Raw genomic sequence first — 19,427 nt, 5'->3', positions numbered from 1 at the left:
TGTGTTTCCTTTCTGTTAAATTCGATTATTTTTTTGTGTTTTTGGCCTTATGCCACAATTATTCTTCCTCTTTGGTACAATGCATTTTTTGATAAAAGTCAAATTAAATTAAAAATTTGCACCGCTTCAATCATGAAACAAATGAAGCTGCTTACATACCATTATTATTAAATAATAAAATGTGCTTGTAGAACAATCCATCAGTGCTTTTCCATTTGAAAGCCCTATTAACATGCCAATGGTAGGATTTGAATCTCGTATAAATGACTAACGCTCATTTGAGGGGTGGTCTGAGGGGCCCTGATTCTGAGATCCCGGGCTTAAAAACACGAAGTCCCGAGATGCGTATTTTAACGAAATTCATTTCCCGACATCCCGAAAAAAAAAATATTCCCGCATTCCGAAATCCCGAGCTTAAAAGCATCAAATCACTACTTTCACTTTCAACAATAAATTTGTATGCCCCATTCCTCCGTTCGTTTGTAAGTCTGTCCTTCTGTCCGGCTTCAGGTTAAAGTTTTTACTTTCAGCAATAAATTTTCATGCCCCATTTGTGGGAATTATATTTTCTAGTTTGTTCTTCCGTCCGTCTGTCCCGCTTCAGGTTAAAGTTTTTGTCGAGGTAGTTTTTGATGAAGTTGAAGTTCAATCAAATCGAAACTTAGTAAATATGTTCTCTATGATATGATCTTTCTAATTTTAATGCCAAATTAGATTTTACCCCATTTCACGGTCAAAACATAGCAAATGATAGTGCCGATCGGATGTGGCATCTGTTAACTATGGACACATTCTTGTTTTTCATAGGGCCTGTGTCGTTAAATCTTAAACAAAACATGATAATTTAGGCTATGTCTGTGTCGTTATTTACGTGACGATAAGTGAATGAAAAAAATGATTGTGTTGATTTTCACACCGGCTGGTTCGTTGCTTACACTTGGGACAACATATAACGATTCAGTCATTGTGAAAATGGCTTGCATAAATCTTAAATAAAACATGATAATATAGGCTATGCATGTGTCGTTATTTACGTGACGATAAGTGAATAACACAAATGATTTGTTTATTTTCACACGGCCTGGATTGTTGTTTACACTTGGGACAATATTCTTATAAAACGATTCAGTCAATGAATCTTAAATAAAACATGATAATATAGGGTATGTAAGGGAGCTACCATTTGATTTTTATTTGGGGGGGGGGGGGGGGAGGGGGCTAGGATGAAATTTATAAAAAATAGGCAGGACAGGAGTTTTGAGTAAAAAAAAAGGCAGGCTGAGACATTTGCAAAAAAAAAAAAGTCAGGACGATAATTTAGGTAAAAAAAGTCAGGATAAAAAAAAAAAAAAGGCAGGACCGAACAGAGTGAAAAATAAAAAGGCAGGACAGAGATTACAGCTAAAAAAAAGTCAAATTTTTCATCCTAGCCCCCCACCCCCACCCCCATAAAAATCAAATGGTAGCTCCCTAATGTCAATTTACAAAACTTCTGGGAAAATAAACGGAAGAGGAAGTTGTCTATGAATAAAAGCCGGGGTGATGACGGACACATATCCGGACTTCTTTTTTCCCGTTTTTCTCCCAAAATAACCGAAACTGAATAATCATAAGAATGGATGACAAATGCGACTATGCATGGTACCTATTGGACATACAGTTACAATGATCAATTTATTGTGGAAGGAGGAGAAGCGACAGCCAAAATGAGGTCTTCTCGTTTAATAGTATAGATTCTGGGATGCTAATTTTTTTTGGTTCATATTACATGTAGTAAGACAAAATAATTCCTTTTTCAGAATGTTACTATGTGAAAGGGTAGAAAGAAGACCAATTGAAGCATGCATTAGATTTTGCTGGAAACCGATGCCACGATGGTTTGTTAAAGAAGGCGCTATCAACACAGATGACTTAGCTGCAGCCATGGTGAACAAAGCTTTGACTCCATCTCCTGAAAAGGTGGAAACCATTGAAAACAAACAAATATATGAGTTAATTTGAACGTATTCTATATAAAATAGTTTTCATAGTCGAACTCATATTAAAATTTATTAAGGTATCATAAAAACAATTGCGTATTGTGTACATGAAAAAAGAAGTAAAATAACAAATATACTGAACTCCGAGGAATATTCAACACGGAAAGTCCCTATTCCAATGGAAAATCGAATGATAAAACACATCAAACCAATGGACAACCACTGTAATATTCCTGACTTGGTACAGACATTTTTAAATGTAGAAAATGGTGAATTTAACCTGGTTTAATAGCGCTCAACCTCTCACTTGTACGTCAGTCGCATCAAATTCAAATATATTGACAGTTGTGCGTTAACAAAATAACACAAATAGGGGTATAACTAAACAAACCCCTTCAAAATCGGAAGGGGGGGGGGGGGTATCACCTAAAAAAAAAAGGCGAAATATATCAGAGAGGTATTCAAATTCAAAGATAGAAAGAAAAAAACCCTGACTACACCATGGTCTAAAAAAACTAGACACACAATCAAAATTTTTAGAAAGTTAATACGGGTTACTGTAGATAGCTATTTTCAATTATATTTGCCACCAAATCAAAAACAGTGAAATAAAATAAAAAAGTATAGTGGTGAAATTCGAAAAGTAACAGATTGGTGGGTGTGTCTATTAAATGCACTTTTAATTAAAAACGTATCAAACAAGTCAATTGACAAAAATACCGAAATCCGAGAAAAATTCAAAACGGTAAGTCCTTAATTAAATGGCAAAATCAAAAGCTCAAAGACATTAAAAGAATGTAATACAACTGTAAAACTTATGACTCGGGACAGGTATTTTCCTGTGTAGAAAATGTTGAGTAAACCTTGTTTAATAGCTAACTAAACATCTCACTTGTATGACAGTTGGCCTTTCTCTTCAACATGACTTCGCGTTACAAACTGACAAATTTTAACTGTAAACTTCCCTATCCTTTTGAATAGTCATCCATGAGTATGCTGAATTAAAAAGTCAACCTCCGTTTGTTTTTGTTACATGAATTTTGTTTTTGTCGAATTTAATGGTAATGAAAAATGTTATTTACAAAAACGTCGTGATGCTTTATAAAATTCATATTAAAAAGACAATCAAGTATATTCTGACATAAGTCTTTTCGATATCCAGAACACCATTTAATTGGGTCAATAAATATTAAACACTAAAAAATCAATATTGGGAGTTAAACTTATACAAATGTAGGTTAAGTTATCAACATAAACTATATATTGAAAAACAGGAACACGTCTAAATATTGAAAAAAAAAAATATTTATTGTACCCTGAAATCAAAATTGCTTTGAAACATTGATGCGTGAAATCTTCTTAAATAATTTGCAGCAGTTCTAAATCTATGACAAAACTTTAAATACTGTTCGTTTATCTTCATTATTATCGTATATATCTATAGCATTTGCGTAGATAACGGTCAATTTGAGCTTTTTGAAATGTTTTTCATACGTTATTAAAATGGTGGAATACAGGATATTGAACTAAAAATATTGAATCACATGTTGCGATGATGCACTTCAATATTGAGTAATTTAAGAATCACTTCGATTGTTTTACCAGTATAATTTCATAAGAGTATGCTTTAATTTAAAAAGGTATCTATATGCATGTCCTGTTAGAAAATTAAAAGACAACCACTGAATAACGGACTCCTTAATTAGAATAGGTGCATACAACACTTCCATTTCTCTTTTTTTCATTCCATTTTAAGACCAAAATCAGTGTCTTAATCAAATCCATCTAAGGCTAACCTAGCTTGAGGCAGTTGAAACCCTAGTTTTTGTATGATTTCGGGCTTTGTTAACCATTTACACGGTCATTATAAGATAATTTGTTATAAAACATGCCATACCGTAGTACTGACTAATGAGTTGAAAAAACCCTCGTGAAATGAAAATCCACAAGATGAGGAAAAGACTCGGTGTTTAAAAAAAAAGCCGTAAACAACACGCTTTGAATTTCATGAGTCCGACGCACTTTTTGGGATTTATGAGAAACGCTCAAAGCCAAACATTGGAAAGCCAAGGATTTATTAGGACCAACATCTTATAAGTGCTATAAACAAAAAAGGACAACTTTGCCTAATGAAGATGAAACCTAAACTTCTGGGTAATCGAAGGATAATCAACGGGAAATTTTACATATTTGTTCAAAAACAATTGTTATCATTTATCATTCCGACGGCTGATATAAGATTTCCCCATAAAATGTCATTAATATAGAAATAAAAGAGTAAGCTTAAAAAATGTCATGCTCTATTTGTTTTTTAATAAGGGGATTGAATGACCAATTCAACTCTTATAGATGTGGTATGATTGCCAAAGAGACAACTATCCACAAAGGACCAAAATGACACAGACATTAACAACTATAGGTCACCGTACGGCCTTCAACAATGAGCAAAGCCCATACCGCATAGTCAGCTATAAAAGGTCATGCATGCTTCAGGGGTTAGCAGATTTATATATCTTACCTTCTTGTAAAAATGACAAATCATATCGAATAATCAATTAACGAACCACGATGATTTCTTTTTCTTAAAAAAAATGAAACTTTCTCCTTCAATAAGTTAGTTATTCATGTAATTGAAACTCTGTAACCACGCACATACTTGAATCGGCGCATTTTTGCTACTACTTTTGGATATTTCTGGGATTATTTTTTACAAGCACAAAAAAAAGGTTAGACTGAATATTTTAGTATTCAGAAACATCTAGTTTTCAAATTATGAAGATTTCGTGGCAAAATAGGGTCTGAAGGTTCCGTAAAAAAATCCAGTCAAAATAATTGGATTTAGCGTTACAGCATCAAAAGAAAGAAGACTTAAACTAGGGAGAATTTCTGCAGAATCTTCTGATGCAGCTCGATTGGTTTCATTGTACCTAAAAATAGTAGCGTTCTTGATCTTCCGCGCATCTGGCGTTAACACGAAATTTAATTCTGGAATCTATGATGAGTATATTTACAACCATTGGGTCTATGCCACTGCTGGTGGAGTTTTAATTCCCCGAGGATATCACCAGCCCAGTAGTCAGCACTTATGTGTTGACATGCATTGTCATTGATATGGTCATTATTATAAATTAACTGTTTACCAAACTTTTAAATATTTGAAATACTAAGGCTTTTCTACCACAAGAATAGATTACCTTAGCTGCATTTGGCCAAACTTTAAGGAATTGTTGCCCTCAATGATATTCAACTTCGTACTTTTTTGGCCTTTTTAACCTTTTTTGGATTCGAATGTCACTGATGAGTTTCTTTGTAGACAAAACGCGTGTCTGGCGTAAATACATCATATAATTCTGGTATCTATGATGAGTTTATTAACAGGAATACACAAATGTATTTATAATTTAAAATTTAAAAAGTTATTGTATTGGAAATTTCGAAAAATTAATTGTACAACAACAGCACCCATTTTCACTCCCGGTTTTTAGTGGAGTTCTTGTTGTTTTTTTTATTTATTATTTATAACTGTTGATGTAAATGTCCTCTGTATTTTTTAGTCCTTTTTTACTCCTTGGTTTTGATTGTTATTGTTCTTTAAAAGGATTTTCGTGGTTTTCTAATTAATGAAAAATGAATCTAAATTCGTACCCCAATAAATTAACCACATATGTGAAAGTGTCTCAGATTTAAATCAAGTCATCATTCATATCCAAGTTAACGATAAGGATTGTGCTACAGGTTGAAACATCACCATTAACACCTATAGGAAATAAATTAAGAATATTGACCCAAATGGTACAAAAGAAAAAGTTTTTATCAAAACGTAAATAATGTTCGATATAAACATTCAGCTGAAATTTCAATGCTGAATTCTATTAGTAGGAATTAGCTTAAGATGACATAGTTATATGAATTATGCATTGCAAATGCTAAAATAAGTGTTTACAAACAAAACGTGTATCAATAGTGGATGAATTTTATGTTTTACAGATAAGAGTATAGCAAGAATCGGTTTTTAAAATCGAGAATGTAAAAACCAGGAGAGTGGCAGTTGCTGTTCTATTTCAATTCTTATTTAGGTAGTGTGCTTAGATGTGTTCGGGATCTTTTCTTTCCTATACGACACAGTTTTAGTTCATTGGCGAAAAAACAGACATTTATATTTCAACTTTATGGACTAAATTTCAATCTTGGTACATACATGTATTAAGCAGTTACTTGAAAACAGACAGGTAAACCAGAATATTCATGGTGCAATATATTTAACTATAACTCATTTGATTCTTTATTGTTGAAGAACTTAACGGAAAAGAAAAGTAAGTCTATGTTGAAGTTGTATACTTTTGTATTTTTATTGAAATAACAATTTGCTGAATTTAACATTTTCAAATTTGGAGTTTTCTTGAAACTTCAAAAAGGTGTTTTGGTTTTATTTACAGGGAATGGCGATTACTACTGTGATTATGTTGCTTGCCATTCATAATGAGATTTGTGTTTCCAGTATTAAAGGTATTTTGTTTGTAAATTAAGTTTTTCAAGTACATTAAGTTTCCTATCTTATAATTAACTTATTGAGTGAGATAGTACTATGTTTTAAAGGAAAAAAAAACAAATCATCGTGGTTCATAAATCGATGGTCTGACGTGATTTGTAATTAAAACAAGAAGGTAGGATGCATAAATCTGCCTACCCCTGAATAGATATAGGAAGATATGGTATGAGTGCCAATGAGACAACTTTCCGTCCAAGTCCCAATTTGAAAAAGGAAACCATATTGGCCAAGGTACGGTCTTCAAAGCGAAGCCTAGGCTCCCACCGGACAGCAAGCTATAAATAGATAAAAAAATACTAGTATAAAGCCATTTAAACTGGAAAAGCAACGATCTAATCTATATACAAATCGAGAAACGATAAACACTTATTCACAACATCAACAGACGACAACCAATGAACATCAGATTCCTGACTTAGGACTTGAGCAAACAATTGCAGCGGGATTAAACGTTTTAAGGATACCAAACCTTCTTCCTTTTCTGAAACATTAGTATAACATCACAACATAGAAAGACACACTATAAAATATCAATTGGTATGGCTTAACTCAAATAAAAAACGTAGTTACACATACAATGCACGAATAAATTTGATCTGTGATACAATTTATATACATAGTTAATGGAAAGAAGGGATGAATAATTAAAGTAAAAGTATAAAACCGCTGTGAAATGTCAATTATAAACAATTCCAGAAAAATATCAACCATTAAAAAAAATACGTCATATAATACGCAGGTAAATGAAAATAATTTGATGTTAGGTATACTCCTTATTCTGTCTATATAATCTCCGTTAATGAAAACCAAAACATTTCTTATATGCCAATAAAACTAATCTAAAACTTGGTACATATTGAGAGAATATCAACAATAAAATTATTGGTGCTCAAGAAAATTTCATGTACAGGTGCCGTAACAGTATTAAAGGTGTAACACCACTAATTCGGGCCTGGACAGACAGCACAAATCAGAAATGTAGTACATATTTAACACCAAATAGTTCCTTCGCATGATTGTAACTATCATAGAATGTAGAATGATTAGGTATAATTGGTATCAAATGAAAGCTGAATGACTTGTGATCATTGTAGAACAATTTTTGACTAATAATTTTGAATATCTAAAAAAACTGCATCAAATTTTAAAAAGAGAGTACATTTTGCCTGTTTGTCTGTTCTTTTGTACCTGTATTGGTACATCTACAGTTCCGGGAACATGTTCTTTCTTATATACCATTAAAGATATGTTGATTTTCTACAGTACAAGACACCACAAAGTGCAACTTTGCCATGCAATGATTGTCACTTCATTTGATATTAAAATAAAAGAGATGTGTCTGCTTGAAATTGAGGAATTTAAACAATGGGGTCATGCATTAGTGACGTACTTCCTTAAAGAAGAAAGGAAATAATTTTGATGTTCAAAGTACGAAGAAGTTACAATTTGTAAAAATTCCAAAAAAAATGAAAGCTTGTATACAGACAAGATACATGTTAAATAACAATGAAAAAGCATGCATAAGAGTTGAATTGGTCATTCACTTCCCTCAATAAAAAAAGCATGACATTTTTGAACCTACTTTTTTATTTCCGTATTAATGACATTTTATGATAAACAAATCTTATTTTAGCCGTCGGATTGATAAATCTTCTTAATTGTTTTTGAACAAATATAAAATTTCCCGTTTATTATCAAACCATTATACTGATATGCAGGTTTCAGGTCTATTAATCAAAGTTGCCCTTTGATGGATTTGTTCTTCTTGATAATAGCACTTCGCTTTTATCAAACACGTCATCCATCATCGGATTTGTGTTTCCAGCATTAAAGACATTTTGTTTGTAAATTAACTTTTTCAAGTGCATTAAGTTTCCTTCTACGTGATTAAAGGTGCACTAGCTATGAGATATATTAAAATCTAAAATACGATGTTTTTTGTGCTATATTTAAAAAAGGGATATAGTGAAATAACTATTTGCTTTTAGCAGCCAGTATGGTTCAACTTTGTACAAATAATCTAAAAAACATTGATGATAAATTATTTACATGCAAGTGAACAATTCGACCTCATTGAATCTGTAATCATGTGAACTTCAATTTAAACCGTTAGTTACGTATAGATCGATAACGCATGCATCATGTGTGCAAAAGTATCAAAAGGAAAAGAATGCCAATATTGAAAGTGAAACAAAGGTAAATCATTTGATTGACTGATTCGATACACAAAATCATTCTTATAAAGGTAAATCGACGATAAACATATATTTTTAATCTATAATATGAAATTAAACAGACCCCACAAAAAAACAACAATTGCACTTACATTATTTATGTTAACATCGCTTATAGGGTCATTATTTTATACTTTTGATACTTTGTATAAATGCTTTACATTGTTATAAACCATATATATGAAGTTTAGTTTTACCGGTTAAGATCAATTAGGCAGTTAGTGTCCCTTTAATAGTTGAGCCCTACATTCAGTTATCATAACCAATTATGTCCCTTTTCTTTAAAAAAAATATTTAAAAAAAATATTACTTTTACAATAACATTTCCGCATAACTGTTATGACCCTGTCTTGCATCATCGCACCCCGTATGTTTTTAAGCGAAAACAAATTTTGTTGGTATATAACTCTTTAAGGTAGATCACCAGTATATACTTTTTGAAACAGATTTTTTTTATAATTTTCTAAAATGAAGATTTTACTATACTCTTTTTAAATTTAATAAAAAGTGTGGGTCACCGTGCAATTTTTCAAGCTGTGAGGCGTTGAAAATTGCATAAATTTGGTTAGTTTGTTCATGAAAAAACACTTTAGTGTGCATAAACAAATTTCTATGAGATAGAATTTTGAAATAAATTGTGAGAAGAAAGGTTTCATAATATGTTTTAAGAAAATAAAAAGAAAACATGGTGTCACCGAACTTGTTATCTTACTACAAGTAAAATTAAAAAAAATCCCTATTAGCCCAGTATAAATTTTGTACTAAAAGAGTTATTTCCCCTTAAATGGCTCAATTGAAAAAAATGATTTTAAACCAAACAAAAAATATATATTTGTTAAAATATTTGGTATATTACGATTAATTAACAAGTTTTCTTTAAATAGAAAAACAGTCTAACCATTGAATAGCAAATATGTCTCCAAATTTGCAGATTTAGACAAATAATTAGACCGATTTTGTACTGTGATTGTACAATCCAAGATGGCGGTATACCATGAATCTACCTTAAACAGGAGAAAAGAAGATTTGCATGACATATTTGCCTACATTTCATTTCAATTAATATTATATCTATCACATACGTAGATATTTTAATGCGGGGATTTTTCAGGTGTAGAATCAAATGGGCTGCAACAGGAGACAGATTTGATGCGTCGACCTGGCAAGTCCTCCTGATATTCATCCATCACCCGCAATATGCTCATGTCAAATAAAACGTCGAATATAGTCATACATGTTATTAGCTTCTTTCTAATTTTACAATTATTCTGCTATTTTATGATCAAATTATGGAAACATATCTAGTGAGTCGAGAAAGAGACCTATTGTATCGGTCAATCAATTCGTTATAATTACCAAACTAATTTTAGAGTGTCAATTTTACTAATGTTTCCTCTGACAATTTTTAGTAGAAAAAAGACGCTTATGCAATCTGTTCAGTATGAGTAATCAATTGAGCCATGTAAACTGTACTTGCTTTAGAGACTATTTTGGTTATTTGGAAGTTATTAGTATCATATTTGTCATCAAATTTAGTTTAATGCTGTCATTCTGTACTAAACTCGAGGGAAATATTAAAATATGAAGCAAGTCGTCTAATGTCGTTAGTATCATAATGTAAATTCTTATTTAAATAGCTTGCTGATTCCTGTGTTTTCAGCCTGCAGTGTTTTTATTATTACAAAATCAAAACGAATCAAAAGTCAAAAGCGGAAATTATTACGAAATGAGATTTTGACTCATTAGACCATCTGACTTACAAATTGACAAAATAAAACAAATAGATTCTGTACTTTTCAGTATCATATGAATAAAAAGTATATATAACTTGACAATATTTATTGCAGATACAAATACACTATGTCGGATTTTAAACGGTTGTTTCTTCTAATATGAAAATAAGGTTGTTATTGGACTTGTTTGTAGGGTCACCGTTTGGCATTAAACAAAGAGTAAAACCTTTACCAAATAAGAACGAAAAATAATCGCCTGATTTATCTACAAAATAATGAACAAAACACAAATAAGATTTATAGAGCAAAAAACGAAAACCACTGAATTAAGGGCTTTTGATTTGAGATAAGTACATACAGAATTGGCTGGTTTAAACTTATGTTCGGTACGAAATGAAAAATGTGGGTATGAAATGGTAAAGGTACGAAATGACTTGCTTCCCTTTTTGTCAGTGTCCGTTTCGATATTAACGGAGCGATCGACAGTGAATCGGAATATAACGACTTAGTTACTCGGGTTTCAAGAGTTGAATCAAGTAACTCATTTCGATTTTTTGCCGGCTCATTCAATATATTTAACCTAAACATAAAATGATAATAATTAAGTTCCTGCTTCCAACATAACAAACATATTAAGGACAATAATATGTTAAATTGACATGCATATACGTTACAACTAAACTTTACAATATGAGATGTAATGCCAGTTGATGATCTATATCAAGATGTGCTACTACTACCATTGTCAGACACATACTTCATTCTATCGATCTACTTTAATAATAGTTTTGAACATTTTAACATGTAATCTCGATTAAAACATCGGTATAATACTTCGTTGACATTATGGATGAAACAACTACAAAGTATAAACAATCAATTGATAATGAAATGGTTATTGATTATAGTGCCTGACAAGATTTTGTGAGGTAGACGAAATTGACTTTTGATGTCAAAAAATTGGCAGATCGGACATATTTTGACTTTATTGAATGATTTCTTTAGTTTGGGATTAATTGTGATTAATATATTCAAATGAGAATGAAAAATTATATTTGTGCAATATTATAAAAAGAAAAATAGTGAAATAACTATTTGCTTTTAGCAGCCAGTATGGTTCAACTTTGTAAAAATAATCTAAAAAACATTGATGATAAGTTATTTACATGCAAGTGAACAATTCGACCTCATTGAATCTGTAATCATGTGAACTTCAATTTAAACCGTTAGTTACGTAAAGATCGATAACGCATTTCATACCTTTACTTTTATTCCTAAAACATAATATCGACCAGTGTCCAATTTGAAGGTCATTTAAATTACTATACACATTAATATGAACGTTCTGATTCATCTATAGTCATGTATGCAAAGCATTAAGTTATGAAAGTAAACTAATAACAACTTAATCCAATCAAATTTCATAAGATTCATTAACAATGACCAGTCAACACCATAACAAGTAAAAGGGATACACTGGATAGTGAGACTATGTCAGATAATTTAGGTTCATTATTTTAAAATAACGAATAAAAAATTGAAAACCAAAAGTTTTGCTTTAATTTCATAAACGTGTCGTTCTTTATTTGTATAGTTTTTGAATCTTTCATTTGCGTATTTAAAGCAATAGAAAATGTATGCTTCAAAAGTCTACATTAGTATTGACTTTCTAAAAAATAGCCTTTTAAAACATTACATAATTCACAAGTATTAAGCGACTTCAACGTAAAATCATTTCTTAAAACACTGCAGATAATTTCATTCTTATTAATATAGTGGTATTGTCATAAAGTGCGTTGCAATAAACAGTGGCATAGCAAATATCAAATTCCCTCACAAAATGTTATAACACACAATATTTTCTATCTTTGAATATTGTGTCTGTTGGTATGTTGAAATATTGATTGAGAGTCAACAAACACTAAAACATATTGCTTGCTATTGAGACTTATTATTACGCAATCTCTTGATTCTTACATTGCAACCTTTCACAAGGACATACTTTCTAGGACTGTTTATGATTTTATTTTTTGAAACTTTCATCATGTTCAATTTAAAAACAATTCTAAACCTTATCACAATATGTCAAATATGTTATAAGAGTATAATTGAATTTGTGTCTGCCTTGCCTTGCCTTTTTTTTTTTTTTTTTTTTTTTTTTTTTTTTTTTTTTATAGAAAATAACATTGCATTTGGAAAACCAACGAAACAATTAACAACTGTCAATCCATGGACATCTGAACATGCTGTCGATGGAAACTATATAGAATTCACATCAAGTGAGTTTGAATGTACACATACTAAAGCATACTTAAACACTGAGTTAAGCTGGTGGGCAGTTGACCTGGGAGGATATTACAAAGTCACACATGTTGTTTTAACCGGAAGAACGCATACATGTTGTAGTAAGTACAAACCTGTACATTAAGTTAGATTTGCCTATATTAAGGTGGTACCTAACACTACAGGGAGATAACTCGGTAAAATCAGCTAAACGTTTTAATTACATTGTGTTGTAAAGGGAATAGTAAGCATCTCAATGATCAAAATTGGTGTTTGTCAAACTGCTATATAACCAGTGTAATTTTTCTGACAAAACGGTTGGTTCAAAGGTTTTGAAAATTTTATATTTTTGTTAAAGGGTCAAAGTAAATACTTTGACAAAATTTTATGAAAATTAAACGAGCCAAATTAATTTTAGTTAAAGTGTTTGGTACCACCTTAAAACTGATTAATAACTAGAATACCGACCTACCAACAAGATCAAATGAAAAGCCTTAAACAAAAAGGCACATCCAAAGGCGCAAACACACCTAACGAATGTAAAACAACTGTTATATTCATGAAATGGTACAGGTATTTCCTTACGTAGAAAATGGTATATTGAACCTAGATTACAGCTACATGTACCTTAATCTTCCACGTTGCATAGTCATAAAGGATGCACGTACCTCAAAGCTAAAATAAAGGTCTCATCAATTTCTTTCTTAATTAGAAGGTTGACCTTAAGAGAAACATGACGGATAAAATTAACTTCAAAAAGTTATCTTCATCATTTATTTCCCTTGTGTATTTGAACTGCTCTGAGAAATGAAAACAACACTTTTTTTTACGTCCGAGGCGCTTTCTTGGATACCCTACCCAGGAACGCTCCAACCGAATACTTGAAAGCTTAGGATGAATAACAATGTATAAGGACAGAACATTTTGAGATGATACATTAAATGGTAAATATTGCTTATATTTTAACTTTAAAATACGCAATATAGACTTGTCAGTAAAACACACATAAAGGACATGTCAAAACCATTTGTGTGTTTTCAATTAGGTTCACCTTTCATTAGAATGCATTGTTCATGTAACAATATTTTTCATTGGCTCAACGTTATCATCAAATCCACAGTTAACTAGTCGATACTAAGGACCCCTCATTTTTTTTTCATTTTGTAAGTTTGCATTTGTATGACGTCATGTTTAGCCCTGACGTCTTTGCACCAAAATCATCCATGAAGTTTTGCTGAATTCTATTTTATGTCAAATTTATACATTTTTTCAAGCGTATTATTTCTTTTTGTTCTGCATTAGAGTTTTGATTTTGATTTGACGGACGCAAACTTCCGTTACGAGTCGCCAGTTAACTGCATTTTGGACCGTCAAAACTGCAAATGACGTTGGCAACAAATCAACTGCAGTACTGTTATTCCTTAATTGTACTTCAATAGCTCTTCAACTGATGGTATCACTTTTATGTTGTGTTGACATTTAAAAAGGGACAGAAACAACCAATGAAATATTCAAATAGTTCTATTATTCTTTAATTGTACGTCATAAGCTCTTAAACTGATGATATCATAGTTGTGCTGTGTTGGCATTAAAAGAGAGCCAGAAACAACCAATTAAATATTCCGTTTGCCTAGTGGACGACAAACTGACAATGCCATAGCAAAAAAAAAAGAAAAAAAAACTAAATATCACCAACCCAACGAAAAAAATAAGGATGACATCGGTGCTCAAAAGATTAGTAATAAGAAAGTTTGGATAAAAATTAAAGCACGTTCTTTATTTTAAGATAAGGTTGAAACTTGACAATAATAGACAAAAAAAAAAAATAAGACGAAGACAGCAACATCAAACTAAAAAAGAGGACCAAATACTTATAGGAATCAAAATAACACAACAAGTTGCTGCAATGTTCTCGTTTTTAATTGTTAGCACAATGGTTACAAAACTATGACATTGATGTTATAAAAGACCCTCAATGCTTTTGTGATAAATGGGGAACTTTTCAAAAAGGGATGATATCACATTGTCATTACCAACAGACAAGTACAACATATTTGAATGCATCATGCCCTCCAGATGTGAAAGGCAGATTCGTCAGGATAAAAAAACGAAGCCACGACTACCAACTTTCGCTATGTGAGGTAGAAGTATATGGCGATCTTATCACCAACATCATTTCAGGTAAGTGTCATTGGAAATTGCCTTTTTAAAATCTAAAGCATCATTGATAATTTCGTTGTACGTACCCCGAAATGAAATAAAGTGACGTCATTGGCTGAATTTCCATTGTTTTTCAACCAATCACGACGTTTTTGTGTACATTTTTGAAAATATTACCCAGAATGCATTAGATTCTGAAAACTGCGAATTCAAAAGTATATCTCCTGTATTCAAATCTCTTGATATTATGCCCTCCTATGCTTTTAAATTTGTTTTATAAAACCCACGCGTCAACATTTCTGAAAACTTTCGTTGGTTGACCAAATTTGAAACATAAAAACAGCATCACTGAAGTTATTACCTCTTGCGTGATGCTGAGTTATTATCACATTACAAAAACCAATTTTTATATAATTTTGAAATCACATTCCTTAATTAAATATGTAACATATGTAACCATCACCCTACTTGTATGGTTAATTACTGTTGCGTGTTCAATCATATTTTGTTGATGAACATGTAGACAGATTCTAATATTAAAAAAAAAAAACTCTGAAGTTTTTGATGAAACTTGCGGTGTTCATCATGTTCATTGTATGGTAGTATATTTTGGCCGCTTTTTTAAAGTATAATTATATAAATGTTTTACAAGTTAAAATTAATACTGATTGTGAAGTTTAAAAATGTGCTGATGATACGGCTATACTTTTTTACTTTCAGATCTTAAAATGATTTCTAGAGATAGTTATCAAAGGTACCAGGCTTATAATTTAATACATAAAGGCAACAGTAGTATACCGCTGTTCAAAACTCATAAATCCATGGACAAAAAACAAAAACGGGGCAACAAACCAAAACCGAGGGAAACGCATTAAATATAAGAGGAGAACAACGACACAACACCGAAACGCAACAACACACAGAAACGGACCAAGCAACAGACAATACACCACGAGAATAACAAATATAACATCAAAACCAAATACATGAATATGGGATAGACAAGTACCGTGCCACGTCTTATCTCAAAAATAAGAGAAAACAGAAACCAACAATATTATAACAATGGCCATCTTCCTGACTTGGTACAGGACACTTTTAAAGGGGAATAAAAGTGGTGGGTTGAACCTGGTTTTAAGGCATGCCAAACCTCGCACTTTAATGGCACAGTTAAATATAACATTGAAATGAAAACAAAAAATTACAGGACTACACTACAATACAAATAAAAAGCAGACGCACGTTTCGTCTACATAAGACTAATAAGTGACGCTCAAATCAAAATAATGAATAGAAAGCTATCGCTTTTGTAGAAATTATGTCAAGATTGACTGTTTGATAATTAATTGTCTCTTCTTTTAACATGTTTAGGAAAGAACAAAAGATTTTCTTTAAACCAAAGACAAAACTTCCGATTGTTAATGAAAATGATTTTTTACTTGTTTGGTTTAATAAATATTTTGATATGAGCGACACTGATGAGTCTTATGTAGACGAAACGCCCGTCTGGCGTACTAAATTACAATCTTGGTACCTTTAATAACTATTTCTATTAAATGAAATTATATTAAACTTTAAATTAGAAATAATTTGGTATCATTTTGAACAAATTTTTATCTAGTGAACAAGTTGTTGATAATATTACAAAGAAGGCTAATCAGCGACTAAACATTTTATATAGATATAAAGAATGTTTGTCACAAAATTTAGAAAACCATTGTGAACTGCATTACATGTAATACAAAGCAATCTGGATTATGCAGGTGCTTGTGGGTATGAATGTTTATCCATGATATTTAAAGACAAGCTTCATTGTTATTCAAAATAAAATTATACGGTTTATAATATATATCTTTCTAAGAAAACACAAATCACTGTAGATGATTTCCGAAAAAAAAATAATAATTGAAGTTTTGTAATAGAGTAAAACAACTTCGTCTGAATCAAGTATTTCATGGTTTTCATATCAAATGATCAAATTATTCAAAAAATGATTTTACAACTTCACCGAATAGAAAAAGTAGAACAACTGCTTAAACATTTTATGTTCCAAATGTCAAAGGTATATAATCTTCTTCTGTCTGTTTTAGCGGTATCCAAAACTATGCTTTACTAGATTTTGTAAAATTTCATGTGAGTTCAAAAATGAATTTAAAGTATGAAGGGAACAATACTTAATGAAAAAACCCAGGTCAATGTCAGATTCATATTTTATATTTTATTAGATTGAATTTATACAAATATATTAAGCTGTAAAATTGATTGATAAATTATTTAATATGTTATTATCAAGACTATAAGTATTACCATTGGAAAAAAAGCTTGTTTGCTTTCATGAGTCTTCCTTGGGTTAAAGCATTAGTGGTAGCAATGTAGCAACCATTGCTATATTCTAAGGTTGAATAATCATGATAATATATTTGTTTATATTGATATTACCTGAATAATGTTATTATTATTATTTCACACGGACTATACCAAACCGTATCATTTTGATTCAAATCCGACGAAAACGATCATTCTCTGTTGTTATATAGAACGTGGCTATGTATCATGTGTATTTTGTATTCCTCTACTTTATTTTGAAATGAACTTGATTGCTACTGATTGCAGTTTTAAGAAATAATCGACATAAATCAACGTGACTAATGTATTCCCGCATGTTTGAGAGAGTATGAATCAGAAATGTCTAACATTTATTAAAAGAACTGCCAGCATCATTTGTTACTGATTTATTTAACAGTCCATCCTTTCTATGATATAACTGTTAGGATCAATACTACTTGTAGGATAGAACTACCGAAAATTGATCTTAGGTTGTCCAATATGAGTCAACTCTTAAATAGACCATCATAAATATGATTTAGGTGACATATTTCTAAATCAGTCTTAGAGTTAAAAATTTCTAGATTTTTTGTAAGGTGGAGCTCTACAGATGAATGTAAAAAATCTGGTCAAGGCTAGTAATGTCACACACTGATCTACATGTATGCAAGTACCGTTGTATATAACGTAATTAAAAGCTGTTTTCAGATTATGCAACAGTAAAGACTTGGTTTGCGTTTCCAATACGTCCAACACTGTGACGGTATACTATAACAAAACCGTATGAATTCGTACGTATAAATGCAGTTATGGTTTCGTATCCTAATGTTTTGAATGGCTTACACCAAAACAGTTCTAAGGGGTTATTATGGAAACACCGGAGATTATAAAAACTAAAATAATGGACACTACTTTAACTGCATTATAGATAGCTGGGAAAGTGCTGTTAAAAGAAACGCACCCCTTTTCCAAAACACTGTTTTGTTGATGCAGCTCTTGGTTTAGATTAAAAAGTATCGAATGGACCGATTCAACTATGTGGAAATGATATGTGAGCAGTAAGCAGAATGGTGTTTTTCTGAACTCGTAAAGTAAACGAATACACGATTTATTGCTTGAGATTTATGATTGCTTGATTGCTTAGTTTAGTGATTTGGTGATATGTTTACTCCGCATCAGCACAAACATGACAACCAAGAGAAAAAAATGCTTTTTTTACCAGATTAGGGAATTCTCGACTTTTCAATATATCTAAATTTGAAGTTCAAACTGAGTTTGAAATTTTTCAAAATAGGACAGTGATAGAGATCCGAGTCTTCCTTTTTTGTTGTTTTTATATCATATTATATATATGTTTGTGTAAAACGGGACAATTTTGATTTCAGAAGAAAATCATCTATATAAAACTAAAGCTTACGGATTTCCTGGTAAAGTTTACAATGGCCTGTACCTACAGAAGATGGTTGCCAGGAGTATCATTGAGTGTACCAATCAATGCATTGGACAAATTGGTTGCTGTGCTGGAATGTACAATAAGGTTACAAAAGAATGCTCCTTAATGCGCAAATCTGACAATAATGAAGAAACTACCCATTCGTTTCATGAAGACGATAACTGTTCATCATTTCTTATTTGACATGGTTTCAAGAGCAATGAACCTTTACCATATCTTATTTCATCTAGTATGTGCTTATAATTTTTTTTTCTCAAAGTCTACCTGCTTACAAATTAGGAAAAACCTTAATTAATCACTGGTCCTCATTTTGGCTTGTTTTCATTTGGTTAGTTAACCTTCTTTAAATTACTGTATACTTTCCTCTAGAAATGGTCTTTCTCCCTCTGTTGTCATTATATTATGGTTGGTGATCCCTCCTTACATTACCTCTGTCTCTTTTGATGCATTAATAATACATTGTTTTCTTTTGATGTTCGATATGTTTTAACTATTACTAGTTTTCTAGTTTATATCTTGATTTAGCCGTTCGTTTTGTTCGGTTTTTTTTGGCCATAGTGAATCTAATAGTATTTGTTTTCAAAAAAGATATTTATCCTTGATGCTTGTAAAAACCTATAAACGTATCGGCAATATTCGGCCACAGCCATTTATATTATCTAAATGTATACAATTTGTTTGTAAGCAATCTCAAATAAAATGTATGTATGT

General features: G+C 31.3%; 1 protein-coding gene across 1 annotated transcript in view; it reads left to right on the top strand.

Moving 5' to 3' along the window:
- The window catches only part of LOC143083453 (uncharacterized), a 41,106-nt gene extending 22,192 nt beyond the window's left edge, over positions 1–18,914 (top strand). Inside the window, exons 16-20 of the mRNA XM_076259708.1 lie at positions 1,800–1,959; positions 6,416–6,485; positions 12,673–12,900; positions 14,708–14,959; positions 18,649–18,914. Coding sequence (XP_076115823.1) covers positions 1,800–1,959; positions 6,416–6,485; positions 12,673–12,900; positions 14,708–14,959; positions 18,649–18,899 — 961 coding nt within the window. The 3' untranslated portion in view covers positions 18,900–18,914. The remainder of the gene's footprint in view (positions 1–1,799; positions 1,960–6,415; positions 6,486–12,672; positions 12,901–14,707; positions 14,960–18,648) is intronic.
- Positions 18,915–19,427: the final 513 nt, after the last annotated feature.

This window comes from Mytilus galloprovincialis, chromosome 7, assembly GCF_965363235.1.
Source record: "Mytilus galloprovincialis chromosome 7, xbMytGall1.hap1.1, whole genome shotgun sequence".
Lineage (NCBI taxonomy): Eukaryota > Metazoa > Mollusca > Bivalvia > Mytilida > Mytilidae > Mytilus > Mytilus galloprovincialis.
Note: the sequence above shows the minus strand (reverse complement) of the source record. Positions and strands in the feature narration are given on the sequence as shown.